This window comes from Rattus rattus, chromosome 4 (assembly GCF_011064425.1).
Source record: "Rattus rattus isolate New Zealand chromosome 4, Rrattus_CSIRO_v1, whole genome shotgun sequence".
NCBI classification, from domain to species: Eukaryota; Metazoa; Chordata; class Mammalia; order Rodentia; family Muridae; genus Rattus; species Rattus rattus.
Genome location: NC_046157.1, coordinates 76,092,303 through 76,109,625, shown reverse-complemented (window position 1 = coordinate 76,109,625; position 17,323 = coordinate 76,092,303). Strand labels below are relative to the sequence as shown.

Sequence of the window (17,323 nt, the reverse complement as noted above, 5' to 3'; positions counted from 1 at the left end):
ACTTATTATCTCGCTTGCGTTTTGAATATAATTACATTGGAAGGGAATTGTTCTGATGGGTATAGGCAGAGATTAAAAGATTTGTATGCACATTTTAAAAATGCAAAATAATCATAGTTGTTTTTTTTTTTCTTAATCATTAGCAGTGAAGCCTGATCCTTCTTTCTCTTCAACTGAAAATAAGTTAGCACTAAAACACAGGAGCTCCAGAGACATGGCTCTCATCAAAATGGCCAGAGAAAAGTAGGCCACAATTGTTTTGGGGGAATTCTAACAACAAAGTGAAACACCAGGACCTTAACAGAGTTGTTATATGAAGCTCAAACGTAAAAGTAACCATTCTTACATCTTGAGATAAAAGCATAGTGAACAAACATTAAATAGCAGATGGCCAACATTGCCTTAAAATGAGTGACCTATTCATACAAGGGAAGATAAAGCCATGGGTTTGTGTTTCTGTACATGTTTATGGACCCAATATCCACAACCGCAGAAGAGATTTTCTGTATCTCTAACATTTCTTAAGAACAGCCTCAAGATAGAGCTATCCATTCATTATTTTATCTCTTCATCTGTTTTTCAGCATTTAGAGGTCACTATGCATAACTATTATTTATCATTTTATTACCCTCACAATCCCATGAAAGAATTTCTTATATTTTGGCAGCCATGTATATTTTAAGTCTCAACAACAGAAGAACAAAATAGATCAAGTTTATGAAAAGTGTTTTAAGAAATTACTAAGGAAATGGGCTTGATGACACCACAAGAGGAGTGGCTGGTCTAGTGGCTTCGTTCACCTAAAATGCTCTCTTCTCCAATGCTTGTTCTTTCACAGACCCAACTTTAGCAAATTTAGTTAGTGTCTTTCTAGGTGAAACAGGGGGTGCATATGATTAAAACCTCTGCCCCACCCCAGTGATAACTTTGCACATTAAAGATGCTAAGCAGCCAAACGAAACATCAGACTACAGAGTAGGATGAGACATAAGAGCATGTATCACTGAAACAGGGGAAGCTTGATCTCCAAAACATTGAGTAAATCCCATCTGAGATTAGTTCCAGAGAACTTTATGGTCAAATAGTAAAAGAACTATATTACTTCCTACAAGTTAGTGATTCCAGCTAGGCAAGTGCTAAGTGTACATGTGATCTTGTTTGAACTATGGGAAAAGAAAACCATCTTTCGGACTTTAGAGGCTTCTTATGAAATTTCTAATTAATCTCTTTTAATACGACGAGTAGTTCCACTTCAGCTTATCAGCTATTCTTGCACTCAGTGGACTGGTATCTCCCCTTAGATACTTATGCAGAACACCTGCTACAGTTAATAGGCATTCCACATGAGTAACGGATGTTGCCAGGCATGAGGAATTAATAATGAAATTTGCCTGACACTATCTTTATTTTTCCATTTATAGAGGACTTATTATTTTCCTTTGTGCCTTATATAATTAATATTTTATAGGGACTAGCTATATTTCAAGTGATATGACTTTTTCTCATATATAATATAATCAGACAATAAAATACAAACCATAATAATATTCTTATTCAAATTACAAATCACTCAGCAGTATCTTAAATTTTATTTGCACATAGAAGATTTATTTTAAAAAACTATAAAAGAAGAATACTTTTACAAATTCTAATAAGATGAGAAATATAGTCATTATTCACGTTACATCTTGACTGGAACCCCATTTCTCCCCTCTCCTCCCAGTCCCAACATCACAAGCCCTTCACCCCCACTACACCCTGCTCTTCTCCTCAGAGAAGGGGGAGACTCCCCACGGATATGCCACGTACACCAAGATCAAGTCTCAGCATCCTCTCCCACTGAGGAGACACAGGGCAGATCAGCTAGATAACAGAGATCCAAAGGCAGGCAGCAGAGTCAGATACAGCCCCAGATACATTGTTAAGGTACGCACATGAAGACCAACCTGCACATCTACTTCAAATGTTTAGGGGCCTAGATCCAGCCCTGCATGCTCTTTGGTTGGGGGCTCTGTCTCTGTGAGCCCAGGTGGGCTTATGTTAGTTGATTCCATAGTGTGCTGACTTCTTCAGCTCCCCCAAATCTGTCCCTCCCTCTTCTGCCTTCCTCAATCCTATCCTGCATCCTTCCATTCTTCAGGACTCCATCTACAAGCTCTGTCTAATGTTTGGATGTGTGTCTCTGCCTCTGTTTCCATCAGCTGCTGGATGAGGCCAATCAGCAGACAAGAGTTGTGCTAGGGTCATGACTTCAAGCACACCAGAGTATCATTCATAATGTCAGGGGATGGCTCTTTTCCGTGGAATGGGTCTCAAGGTGGGTCAGTTGTTGAATGGCCATTTCCTCAATCTGTGCTCCCTCTTTATCACTTCCCATCTTATAGGAAGGACAAATTTTGTTTTTTGTGGGTGGGACTCCACTTGAAGTCCTGACTGGTTACAGGAAGTGGTCACTTCTATCTCCATAACCCCAGCTGCTAGGAGTCTCAGCTAAGGTCACCCCATAGACACTCATGAAACTCCCCTGTCCCAGGTCTCCTGCTTGTCCCAAAGATGCCCCTTTCACCAATTTCTGTTTGTACTTTCTCCTTCCCCATTACCCACACCTGATCCCCATCCCTGCTTTCCCTCCTCCCCTCACCCACCTAGTTCCCTCTTTTATTACTTGCTTTCTATTCAACACATAAAGCTGAGTTACATTTTCCTCATAATTTCAACATTTTCACATAATGTAACAATTTCTATCTAAGAAACTATTAAAATTATTTGAAGCACAAAAAAAAAAGATGAAAAGTTGTTTAGGGTCCAAAGACTTGGAGAATAATGCTGCATAGTCCTGAGACAAATGTAAATGTTGTTGTGCAAGATTTAAATTGCCTTATTAAAATTTAAATGGAGATGAGGGATCTAACTAGATGTAGGTTACACAAATGTTACTTATTTTTTTAAGAGAAGTTTCAAAAAAAGGCGAAATACATTTAAAATTTATCGTTTTAGTACTATTACAATATGCATGCTACAAAAGAAAATGTAATTAAAGAACACTGGAAGAAGTGAAAGTTCTTCAAAAGAAACCTTTAAGACATTGGACAGGTTTTTTGAAAAAAAATATTTAAGCTGAATGGTCTAATAGAACCCAGAGCTCAGGAAGTGAAGAGAAACTTTATGACACTGGTCAATACATATGTCTCTGGCTTTATCAAAACTCTCTACCTAGTACTTTCAAAATCTCTTTATTTAATGTCTCTTTAATCACAACATATGTTATCTTCATCCTGTTTCTCTTTTCTGACTTCTTGACTTTTAAGTCTGAAGACTCAAAAAAATAGTTGTGCTGAATTTTTATATGTCAAGTCCTCTCAACTGGTGAATTGCAGTATATAGCCAATTGTCTTTTATTTTGCAATACTAAGTTACATATACTTTTATAGGTAAGTGTGATCTTATTATTAGTGTTAACTAGTTTAGAAAATAAATCTAGAATTGTACTTAGCTTTCAGTTTCCTCTGAGTGCTGATAAAGCCTCCTAGGCAACAAAGGCAATATTTCCTCTATTTCTTTGCTGCCATTGTTCTTGCTCATTGAAATACAACTATTGAAGCAAGATATGATGTTGATGTAGGAACGTTAAGTTATACATCTGGGAGCTAAGCCATTCAAATGAGAAGGAAGGCAGAATGTTCTTGGATATATAATTGCACAGGCTCAAGCCAAATGGAATCCCAGCACTGATATGGGAACAGGAACATGAGTTCCCATTCCTAACCAAGAAACTATCTGCAATCTACACCTGCTTGTGGAAGAAAATTAGTTTTCTGCAGTGTAGTAACACTGGGTATATTTAACACACTAGGACCATGTGGCAGAATTTTACAGCTAATATAAAACAAACTCAATGACATTTTTGTAGACTTATTGTCTCGTATTGCTTTGCTTGGCATTTTTGTCTTAATGGTCTTTTTTGAGTATATTTTGTTTCCAATTTTGTTCTTATGGCATGTGTGCACATGTGTACATGTGTCCATGTACCTGTGTGTGTCCTAAGTGTGTGTTTCTTGCGTTTCTTTTCATCTTTCTTATTCTTTCTTTTGCCTATTTTTTTCTAAAGAGAGAGAAAAAAGAAGAAGTGTGGAGTTGGGTGAGTGGGGAGGTGAAAGGATTCTGAGAGGAGTTTAGGGAAAACAAACTGTGACCAGAATATGTTGTATAAAAAAAATCTTTCAATGAAGAAAAAAGAAAAAAAATATAATTACACTCCTAAGATAAACAAGTGTCTGTCTTGCTTAAGTCATTTTCTCCTTAGAGTCTTGTAACTATCAAGCAAAACATGATTTAATATAGAACATATGCTATAAATATATTCTTATTCTTATATTCACTGGATTTGAATGGCACTACCAATAATTCAGATGCACAAACAGAGCCTTTCCTTTTCTATGATGCCAGCATTCTTTATTAGATTAGTGCAAGGCTGATCCGTCTGTTTGTTTTATTACATTTAGCCCATATCTTTATTTTGTGGTTGTGTTAGTTACTATTTGTTGCTTGAGAAAACACCATGACCAAGAGTGACATATATAAGAGATTAGTTAGCAAGTAGGTTGAGTAGGATTGTCCATAAACTTGAAAAGACATGACACCAGGCTGCTGTGGCAGGATGCTGGCTTGTCAACAAGCCGAGAGCTAGCTAAATGGAAATGGGACAAGACTCGCAACTTTCAAGGTTCACTAGTACACAAGGATGCAATTTCCACAGCAAGGGTCCATTTCCTAAATATTCCATAACATCACCAGATTGCCATCAACTGGAGGGTGGAGGGTGAAGTGTTTTCCTTAAAGATTCTATAATATCACCAAAGAGTCATCAACTGGGCGTCACATGTTCTTAAAGGTTCTATAGCGTCACCAGAGAGTCATTGACTGAGGGTCAAATGTTCAAATATATGAACTGTGGGGGAAAGTTTCTCATTTAAACCACAGCAGCTAAAGTTAAAAACACGATACTCCATTATTTAAGTCACTTTCGATTCTAACAGGATTCTCAACATATCCTGAGTATCATATAATTACATTGCAATCACAACAATAGCAAAACTTCAGTTATGAAATAACAACAAAGTAATTTTATGATTGTGGCCAATACATCATGAAGAATGGTATTATAGAGTCACAGCATTATGAAGACTGAGAAGTACATACGATTCTCATATCGTACTTTGAACAACTCCCTGATCCTCCATTTTGAATCTCATTCTTTTCAGGCGTCCAATCCTCTCCCCTTTCTCATGTCATTCACAGTCTTTCTTGGAATCTTCTCTGGATCTCATGCTTTCTGACGACTGTTACCCCTGTGTCAATCTCTTCTACTTTGTTACTTAACAAAACTCGACATATATTCAATTATCTGCTCAACAATCTCCTTTGCTTTTGATGAAGATCTGCCCTTTGTGCACTTCCCAGTGTACCACCACAGTTTGAGTGAAATGTATGCTTCATATGATCTCACTATTCTATATGTCACACCATATACAATAAAGGTATTCCTCCTCACCTCCTTCATTAGAATATGTGACTCATTTGAGTAAGGGCTTGTCATTCATTTATAATTCACGATACAAACTCATTCATCAACTTATATAAAGTATTTATTTTTAATGGCCATGAATATGAGTAATAAAATAAATTAAAATAAGAATCTCCAACTTGAATTGTAGAAAAGTACAGACCAATCTCAGAAACAAATATACACATGAAAGCAAACATAAGAAATGACCTGTTTCTGCTATCGCTATAAAATGGTTAGAAGAGAAAATAGATCTTAGGAAAAAGTAAAACAAATAACTAGTAATATGGATTAGAAGACAAGTGTTTCCTAATATGCTTTTTATCATTTTTAGGAAACATGTAAGATCTAAATTAATTTGAAAGATAAATGCATACCAAAAAGAAATGCACAAGTTGACTGCGAGAAAGCAATACTAGTTTATGTTCATGTAGGCAATTTTTATTTCATATATTTAAACTTTATTGGCATATGTAAGGTATACAAAGAGGATTCATTATGGTATCTCCATACATGGATATGATGTACTTAAATCAACTGTACTTTCTCTGCATGGCTACCTATATATCCTTAGTTTAATTTTACATTAAAATGCACACATCTCCTGAGATTCTAGACATGAGGATGAAGACAGGTTACTTAATTTTATTTTTCAGTGGATTTTTAGATGCTGGACTTTATAGATAACTAGGCTTTACACTACATATAAAACTACTTATAGTGTAGCAAAGACAAATTATGGATTTTAATGAGTAGTTACAATGTGCAATGTTTTCAAAAATCTATAATTAAGTAATTCTGTGTAGTGTGAAAATCCATGCTGACTTGGCAGCTGCTGTGTGGGTGATGAACTTTAAACTCAAGATTAAGTGTGCCTGTTTAGTCTGTGTGTGTATGAGTGCATGCATATGTTGGAGAGAGAAAGAAAAAGACAGACAGACATTGAGAGAAAAATGTTTAATGTTTTGAAACATTAAAAATGAGTCATCCTAATTTAAATGTACATTTGTATCTAAAAGATGCTCATATTTTCATTTTTACAATTTTATTTTTTTTATTTATTCACTTTATATTCCACTCATTGCTCCCTCCTACAGTCCTCCCCCCAACCTCCCTCTCCTACTCTGAGCGAGTTGATCCTCCCTGAAAATCCCTCCCACACACCTTGGCATTTCAAGTCTCTGCAAGACTAGATGCTTTCTCTCCTGACTGAGGCCCTGCTAGATGAGCATATTCTGTTTACAGGCAACAGATTTTGGGATAGTCAACAGTTTTTGGGGTAGTCCCCATTCCAGTTGTTTTGGACCCACATGAAGTCCAAGATGCACATGTGCAATGAGGCCTAGGTCCAGCCGTGTATGTTCTTTGGATGCTGGTTCAGAGTCTGAGAGCCACAAGGGTTCAGGTGAGTTGACTCTGATGGTCTTCCTGTGGAGTTCCTATCCATTTCCGGGCCTGCAATCCTTCCTCCTATTCTTCCATAAGAGTCCACAAGCTCCACCCACTGTTTGGCTGTGGGTGTCTGTATCTGTCTGAGTCAGCTGCTGGGTCGAGCCTCTCCGAGGACAGTATTTATAAGCATAACAGAGTATCATTAATAGTGTTAGGGACTGGTGTCGTCCATGGGATGGGTCTCAATTTGGGCACATAATTGGCTGACCATTCCCTCAGTTTCTGATCATGGAGGCAATTTTAAAGACTACTACTTCTATGGAATTCAGTTTGCAAAACAATGACACATATACCATAACATTTTTATCTTTATGATAACTTTATAATAATTTTTTAATTATTCCAATATAGTTGTAAAAATGACTCTCAAGAAATACACAAAAGGTCATTCATTGGAAATGCATTCATTACATGTAATATACATTTCCTCCCAAAACCTAAAAGTAAATACATGCAATAAATGAAAGTGATCTAAAGTAATCTTCAAAATTATTAGATTACCTAATCTAAAACTAACAGCACTTTTTATTTGTGTTTCTATTTAAGTAAATATATAAAATACTCTTGTGATATTTCATATTTCACACTTACAAGTTTTGGCTTGTACTGAGAATTCCAAACAGCCACATCAGTTTTATGTATATACTTTCCCAGTCATTGTTTGGCTGCCTAGTATAATTCTTATTTTTCTCCAGATTGAGAAAGACAATGCCATTGAGTTCTGCTTCATCATTTTCCTAGCAACAGAATATAGAAAGTTTTTGTCTGTGGTAAGAAGTCTTCTAATTTCTCACACTGTTTACCTAGATCCAGTCTTTGTCCTTGGGTCCTGAGGGCATTGTGGTGTTGAGATCATTTAAAGATCCTTCTACTTCAACTTGAATCTTTTCTTTAGTTGAAGAGATTTGATTACCTCCAACTTAATAAGAATGGTGGATTTACTTTACTTTATAGTCTTCCAATTAGCTTTCTGAGTGTTTTGCTGAAGCCTTTAATCTCACCTAAACTTGTGGGAAATTTGTGAAAGAAATAAAGGGAGCATGCTTATTTTAAAAATAGATTTTACCGATAACTATCAGTATATACTTGAGTGATATAATCTGATAATTTGGCTATGTGAAACTTAGTTTAATTATATGAGCACATGAGGTTGTTATATTGTATTCTGTTTTGCTGACCTTTTTCTACTGGTAATTGAGACTGGGGCCTCACGCCCTGTAGGAACTGAGCCAGATACCCAGCAATTATTTTTGCAGTTTTTATTTTGGGACTAGGTGTCACTATGTTGGCAAGTGTAGCCTGGTGCGTGTGGTTTCCCTGTTGCAGGGTCCAGAGGAACTGGAATTGCAGACCTTTGCCAACAAGCCCAGCTTAATATGCATTCCACATGGAGCATAATTTTAGTGCACAGGTAACAGTATATGAAAACAAATGAAGATAAACTTTACTGTGAAACCATTAAGCAGACATTTCCAACTGTCTTAATAACAAATATAATATTGCAAATACTTCTAAATCTCAAAATGAATTCAGGCGTAAGTTTATTTCACTGCATTTATTTCAGGCCTACGAGTAGATATATGATTATGGACAGATTTATACCTCTTTGTTTGTGACATGGTCTCCGTGTAGGCTTGCTTAGGTGCTGCCACATAGCATAGGCTCTCCTTAAACTCTGCACTCTTCAGCCTCAACCTACTAAGTGCTATGATTATAGAAACATGCCCCGATGTTTGGTTCTTATAAGTTTTTATACTAAGAATAGGAATAGTAGATTTTCCTTCCCTTTGTGTGATTTTTCAATCTCTTTGTGATATAGTGGTTTAATGTATGTATCAACTAAGTGGTGTTAGCTTTTGTACCAACTTCATTAATGTTTGTTACTAACTTCTAACTTACATTGAGTTTCATTGGTTATCACAGAGCATCAAAGCAAATTTTACATTTTCTGAGAAAAGGCTATTGTTAAAGGCAAGATTACTGTATACTCCTCCACATAAATGAAAATAGGGTTAATGTATTACATTTCATAATGATAAGAAACTGCTTTCTTGTATGAGTCATATTAACTATTCTTCAAAATTGTTAGTAGTTTATGAATAAAGCTTCCATTTAATTAATGGAAACATTTAACTTACTGGAGATAGCCCATAAAGTAATTCAACCAAAATTTCTGTAGTTTAAAATAGTTTAGCAACAAGAGTCATTATGCTTGCTATAAATTTTCTTATTATGAACTTGTAGAAACAGCCAATCAGTCACAAAAATTTTAAAGCAGCATTTAAGTATAATTTTCATTGAAAATAAATAGAAATACATACCTATCAAACAAATAACAAAGCTGATATTAGAAAGTAGTCCCACCAGATGGGCCTGGAGTGATGAGCATTGTGAGATCTAGCCAGAAGCATGGCATTCATCTTCAGATTGTCAATTGGCCACCAGGTCTTAGCCACCAAGGAGCTGCCTCATCGAGAAGTAACCTATAAAGCTTTGCCTCGAGGCCAGGGGCACAATGGAGACATTTGCAGTCTGTCACATCCATAGGAGAAATGAGTCGCTGATGAGAGACGAAAGGCTTGGCCCTGCTCATGCTTTCCTAGGAGCAACAGTTGACTCCTGCGTATGGTACAGGATCCCCAGTTAAAAATTAACACGAGATACAGCAGTTTACTTCCCAGTCATTCCAAATGAGGAGTTAGCAGGATTCTCAGAGAATAATGCATCTTATAGAATAAGAGCTTGCAGTACCATGTGGCAATCCAATGACAAAAGCCAGGAAGAAATGGTAAGATGAGGGAAGAGAAAGGCAAAGTACAAGCAGAAAAAAATCCTCTAAGTAAATGAAAATGACACACTGACATATAAAGTACCAACTTGGGTAAGTTTTAGGTTATTGGGGAACTAAACTAAAATGCTTCAGTCAGCAAAATAGTACTGGAGCATGAAATAATAGTAAACATCTTTGAAAAAGAACTCAGCAAGAACAGAAGTCTCATTTATGTAACAATGTGTTATATGTACTTAAAAACGAGATAATTTAATTGTAGTAACAAGATGAATTATAACAGTCAATAGCCATCCCGTTCAGTATGACATACAGAAATAAGTCAGTATAGAGAAAACTTAGATGAGCAATCAAGAGATCGTTAATAATTTCTGTGCAGAGAGTTGTGTGAGGAAAACTGACATTTATGAAGTAATTACTACTTATTGAAAGTGTTTCAGGACACATTTATCCATATAAGCATTAACATACAGGCAGCATATCCTGATCACAGATTTTAAATAAGCTACATTGTGCATCTAGTCGAATCAAGATGAACTTAGAAGGCAAAAAGCACAGTTGTTTCTCAAACTCTGCAGATGGTGAAACCCAGAGTGTCACATATGCTCGGTAAATGCTCTACCCCTTAGCTACCATTCCACGAATTCTTCCCCAGGCAAGTTTGCATCATACATGGAACGCTTGACCCAAAGACTGGCTTCCGGTGCAGGATTCCCAGTGCTGAACCTTGACCCTGCATCTCAGGTTCATGATGACTATTCCTGATATCTGCTATCTGGGGGGCGGGGCTGCATTTTTGTTGTTTTTGTATCAGATTATTAGTTTCAAGGTAATATCAATCCTGCAGTCTGTGAAAGGGGCATGTTAAATCTAAAAGCAGACAGAACCAAGGCCACAAGTGAATCATTGTGCAAGTTGGGAGGTGACCCTGGACTTTTAAGATCAAAGGCATCAACATTTTCTATTTTTGAAGAAAACAATGAAAAGCTAATGTAGTTGAGAACAGATCATCCAATCACTGCTGTCTTTAAACAGAGAGGGTATGCTTACTGAAAGAGTACAGGAAACCTCTAATTGGAGTGTAGAAGAGAGAACTTGAGAGGAAATTGATTCTTTTCTGGAGTTTCTAGAAAGAAATGCTTTTCTTCTGGAGCCTTGACATAGAACTCCGAAATCCATTTTAGATGTTTTATGCCTAGAACTTCAAAGGGATTCATGTCTGCTGTCTACCAACTCTATCTGTAGTAATCTCTTATAACTGCACACTAAATAGACTTAGGGGAAAATGCTGTTCTTGTTAACTAATCTATACTACTAAGCTTCCAAAGCTTTCCATTGATTATTAGGTAATATTGAACATAGGTACATCCAATGGCTCATCTCATCAACACTCTTTATTAACACAAGTGTTCCTAGACGATTCTGTAATCCTAAAGTTTGCAATTGAAACATACATTTTCCATTCATTCGTTGTATAAATTTTGGCTATAGGGTGATTAAATGCTGATTTAATAGACTTGTTGGGAAGATAGATAGATTAGATAGTGTATGGAAACCCAGGTCCTACATATCCTGAGATAAATATAACATTCCAGGTGATGGTGCTCTCATTAATTTCTTGCTGACTTAGTCCAGAGTTCTATTACTTTGAAGAGACACCAAGACTACAGCAACTCTTAGAAGCTAAAACACTTAATTGCTGCTGGCTTGCAGTTTCAGAGGCTCAGTTTATTGTCATCATGACAGGAAAGCATGACAGCTTGCAGGCAGACATGACGCTGGAGGAGCTAGGAGTGCTACATCTTGATCCAAAGGCAACTGGGAGCAGATTGACTTCTGCAGGCAGCCAGTAGGAGGATGGAGCTTGAGCATAGTGCCTCAAATCCCACCCAACGGACACACAGTTCTTCCAACAAGGCACACCTCTTCCAACACAGGCACACCTAACAGAGTAATTCCCTGTTGGTCAAGCATTCAAACACATGAGTCTGTCGGGGTCAAAACTGTTCAATCCACTACAATTACCATTAAATTTTGGAATAGGAGCCCTGGTTCTCTAGAAACTACCACTCTCTCTTTGATTCTATTACTTTGTTTTGAGAATCTCAAATACATACCTTTCCTTCACGAATTTCCTCTCTTAGCAGGAACATCTATTTATTTTTCTTGTTATTGTTATAAAACACCCGATAGACAGTTCCTCAAGGAGGAATGCTTTATTTCAGCCCATGGCTTCAAAGCTGCAATGTGTTATAACAGGGAAAGCATGGCAGACCCGAACCAGCGGTCTGTGGAACACGTGGCCGTGGTTTACACACGTGTTCTAGAAAGGAAGCAGAAAAGGCAACCAAAACCACGGGCTGGTATAGCTTTCAGAAACCTGACCCTGCTAACCCACATCGCTCATCCAGGCCTCATTTACATATAGCAGCTGAGCCCTGGGCATTCTACCGTGGGTCTGGGGCATATATAGTATTTAAAGTTTCGAAAGGTCTGTATTTATGTGGTACTCTTTTACCCCTGAACTGGAATGCTATACATTGCTCCATTCTGTACATCTAAAATCCTATGTCTGATACTTTGGGCTCCTTTTTGATGCTAAGGATTAGAAGATTCAACTTAAAGTTATTAGAGAGTAGAAATTTAGGCAGCAGGATAATGATGCGTAACTCCTGTATATGGTGTATCCATCAAGGTTTTACTTTGCTTCTTATGTATGCCTATTCACATAACCACACTTTTTACAATCTTTGCTAAAATACTTTGATAGAATTTCAAATAAGCTCTCTGAAATGGGAACTAATACCAATTACATTTATTACCTTTCCTTCTAATTTTCCCTATCCAGGAAACAGAAGAAATAATGATCAAAACGGTAAGTGTTTTAATCTCTAATTATCTTTTAATGAAAATAAATATTTTACATAATATATTCTAGTCACATTTTTCTGATTTTCTATTTCAACAATGATAACTTTCCAAAAACAAATGACAAATGAATGACAAAGCCAGGAAGGGAACTCAGGCAGAAATTCTAGAACATGAGGTTCTGTATGTAAAATGATTTTAACTAATAATGTTAACTGCTAACAGATATTTTTCAATGCATGGAAAGTGACTCTTCATCCTAAATACTAAAGCATTTGCTTGAGAATAGCCATGTTGGGGCACCAGGGGAAGGGGAAGCCCTTGGTCCTGTCAAGGTTGGACCCCCAGTGCAGGGGAATATGGGAGGCAATAAGGGGGCTGTATAGGGAGAATACCCATATGGGGGAGGGGAGGGGAGGGGAGAGAATGGGGGCTTATGGACAGGAAACTGGGAAGGAGAATAACGTTGGAAATGTAAATAAAGAAATATATCTAATAAAAATATAAAAAAGATAGAACTCTAAAAAAACAAAACAAAACTTGCATACCAATGTTTATAGCAGATTTATTTATAATTGTTGAAAACTGGAAAGAATCCAGATGCCCCTCAGATGAAAACTGTCACGTTCAGATTTTCAAGTAGTGATTGAACTGCCCATAGGAATATAATATCTTTTGTCAAAACATCAAGTATTTTAACCATATTGTTTTGAATAAAATAATTATTCCCTTAAAAATTTTAAATATTTAAAATACATTACCTTAGTTAATGTTTTCAGCAGGTAGTTAATATTGCACTTAAGAAACGAATGGTGCAACCTGAGATTCTATGCCACCAGAGATGACTAATTGAACACCATATGATTACAAACACACACTATGTAAAAAAAGTGGCTAGTCATGTTGACAACTTTGTTTCAAGTGCATTTAGAAGTTAACATTGTATGTATTTTTGTGACAACATATAACTATTGTATTTTTTAAGCATTGCATTTGTTTATTTAATTTTATATTCCCTAACCCACATTGGAGATAGAAGTCAATTTTCTCCTCATACCACGTACCTTCCGAAGATCACACTCACATCTTTAGGCGGAGACAACGGCCTTTATCAGCTGTAAGTAAGCTATTAAGCTATTCTATCAGTCCTATGCATGATACTTTATAAGTCAGTGTGTGCCTTGTCTTCTTGTAGCTTGGTAAGCCATGTTTGAATGTTTTCCCTGGGAGGCCTTCTCTTTTCTAAAAACAGAGGAGGAGAGGATCTGTGGCAGGGAGGGGAGAAGGGGAGCAGCGGGAAGGAGAGGAGGGAGAGGTCACTTTTGTCAGGATGTAATTTATGAGAGAAGTAAAAATTAAAAAAAGAAATCAGTATGATTCTAAATAATTTTTTCTTATATCACGCATATTATTTTAATGCAATATCAGGAAAAATGAACATTTCAAAAGCAGCAGATTCAGTAAAAACATGGAAAATCTTAGTTAACTTGCAGGACACAACATCTAAAGATCCCTTCCTACACTACAAACTGACACTGTGTTTTGTTGAACCAACACATTCGTTCTGAAGTGAGTTAACACCTCACATAACAGATAGGACTTAATTACTCACATAGAAAATATTACTATAGACTCCAGATCAGATCGAGATTCAAAAGATTCAAAAGATTTGTAATGGTAAAAATCACATTTTTAAAAAAGGAAAGCATTATAGTTATTAAATTCCATTTGACCCTCATTAAGTAGCCAAGTATGTATAATTGGCTTCACTTTGAATATTGGTTTCATTTTGAAAAATGAAAATAAGAACAAATCTGAAATGTTTATTAAGATAACCATTAAGGTAAAAGAAATGATCATCCATATTGTGTAGTACCTGAGATCTAGAACATATTAAAAATTATTGATCCTTGTTTATTGACAGTAGAAAAATGATACATGGTATTTCCTTAAAACATCCATACATGCTTGTGATGACAAACACAAAATGTATGATCCATGCTGAACACTTAAAATGTAATTATTAAGATAACTTAAAATTTTCTTTAAGGAATAATTTATGGTCTCACACATGATTTCAAAATTCTTATTGCACATGCATTTTGAAAGTTTTGTGGAAACCACACACACACAAAAAATTCAACCACAAAAATTTCAAGACATTCTCGTGACATTATCTGGGAAGCACTAACCCTGACAGGACAACCTTTGATGAGATTATGTAATGGACAAAGGAGTAACAAAACTGATTCTCTTAAACTTCCTTAAATATGATCTTGGAATCAAACATGGAAAACCAGTTAGGAAAAGTGTGCTTGGTTTTATTTTAAATTGTTCATTTTAGAATGAAACATTAACACTTGTTTCATAAACATTGCCACAAGCACTTACTCTCATGAGTATGTCCACGGAGTCTGCATCAACTAGCAAAGACACAAGTTTCACTAGAGAAAAAGAATTGTTTTAAAAATATATTAGGATTAAGGCTAAAATTATGACAGAAAGAGCACTCAGAGTTGTAAAAGACACATTTAGTTTTATGATGGTCTGAAGACAAAATTATGGTGTAAAATGAAACTAGGCCTTAGGATGGTAAAAAGAATCCTATACGAGGTTATTGACCCCACAGTGGGGACAGGATCCCTCTCCCCAAATTCCTCTTCCCATTTACTTAGGTTACAACTTTAACTCATATGAATGTTCACCATATTCAGGAAATATTTTTCTTCCTGTCAGGTCAGGGCAAAAGTTATTATTTTAATGAGAAACACTTTTATTATGTATCAATGTATGTAAAAATTGAGAAAATTATCCTAATATTTTACAAGTAAATAAGCAGAAATGAAATTCCAGGTACAGACACTTTGAACTTGTTTTGGTATGCATAGAAATTTTCATCATATATACTCATCATCTTTAGATACCATATATTGCGATTAGCCACCCCCACACACTTCCAAAGAAATCTGTTTAGAGTAACTGATTTTTTTTCTCAGTTATCATACTCAGGCATTTAATTTTGACATCCTCAAAGGATAATTACACTGATTATCCATTGCTAATTCATATTTATGTGAATGGTAGCCTATTCCAGTAGACAATAGCTCAGTTCAAGGGCAGAAATGGATAGCAAGTAAAGTCAGATGGCCAGATTACAGGAAGCCTCCCCTTTACGCAAGGGGACACATAAAATATTTTAAACCTCGAAAGTCCATACTGATAGGATGGTATGAAACATACATAAAATGTTTCAAACAGCTACTCATTTCCTCTCTGTAACTTTACTTTTCCATGTTCATTCATACTTTTGGATTATATGAGGGAAAATCCTTGACTAGGAGCCAGTGGTCTTTAACACCTGCTAATCTCCTTTAAAACAAGGAGAGTGTTTGCCAGGCCATCTGCAGGCAACAGAGGCCTAGAGTGGTACCAGGGGGGCAGGATGTGGTGGATATTCAAATCCGCATATCCTGAGTCTTTGAATCAAGAGGGTCTCCTTCATTGAACACTTGAGTGGGGTCTCCTAGCAGCTAAGGAAGTTGTGTACATGGGTAATTAAAGGACTCCATTATGTCCTGAACACAGTGAGACTGTAGTGGCTTCTCATTCCCATAGATGTGAGCCAGCTTCTTGGGTCTATGGCAGCATGTGTAAGATTCTCCCGGAAGTGCATGACCACTGTCCACTGTGGGAGACCCAGAACCGAAAGCAGCCTATACCTTGTTGAATGCAGCGCACGCCAGCACCAGGGCTCTCATGATATCTTTGCTTCTCAAACCTGCCTTAAAATCCAGTAAGAATTTGTGAAAATATGTATTCCTCGTTGTGTTTTTAGCTCTTGCTACTTCTTAGAGTACAAGTTAGAAAAATTAAAAACAAAACGGAGTCGAGCCTTAAAAAGGGAAAAGGGAAAGAAAACAATAGCACACATTTCTAAAATATGGCTAGAGTCAAGTAAATTTATTTATTTCAATATTTAGATGAAATTTTCAGTTTTTTATTCCCGAAATCTTTTGCTTTATTGTATCTCGAAGCCGAATAAGGTCTTATACGTCACCTGCCTTATGCTGATCTCCAGGCTGCAGCATGATAATAGAACACAGAGCAGACAGAAATTACTCACGCTCTCATAATCTTAGAAAGGGAAGGGTAAATGACAGGTAAGAGGCAGTACAAAGGAGTTACTATGGCAACAACAAAAGAAGAATTATAATGCTAGTAACCTAGATTAACATTAAAGACATCTGTATTACTAAAAGGTAAAAATTTAGATATGAAGATATTTATAAAATTATTTATGAGAATATGTTGAACATATTTATTAATGAGACATTATATATATCTTTAAACGTGTATCACATACTTTAGAAAAATATGCCTATTTTGGGAATTAAGTGGTATGTGTTCATTAAAATGTGTTCAATGTATATATTACCCTAGAATCGATTTCACACCTTATAGAAACAAGTGTTACTGTTTTGTTTCACTTAACTTTTGAAAATCAGTCATTTTCTGATATGAAAAGTTTAAGTGTTAAACAAAACCTTCATTGTTTTGGATTATAATGTAAATAACAAAGTCTTGACCTAACGGGTAATCATATCACAAATTAAATAGTTTACAACCAAATTAAATGAATTCGGAGATTATTA

At 36.1% G+C, this 17,323-nt stretch overlaps 1 protein-coding gene across 1 annotated transcript in view; it reads left to right on the top strand.

Annotated features, from left to right (window-relative positions):
• The window catches only part of LOC116898392 (voltage-dependent anion-selective channel protein 1-like), a 58,860-nt gene that overhangs the window by 2,707 nt on the left and 38,830 nt on the right, over positions 1–17,323 (top strand). The window contains exon 3 of the mRNA XM_032899686.1: positions 1,724–1,926. Within this exon, the coding sequence (XP_032755577.1) occupies positions 1,724–1,926 (203 nt within the window). The remainder of the gene's footprint in view (positions 1–1,723; positions 1,927–17,323) is intronic.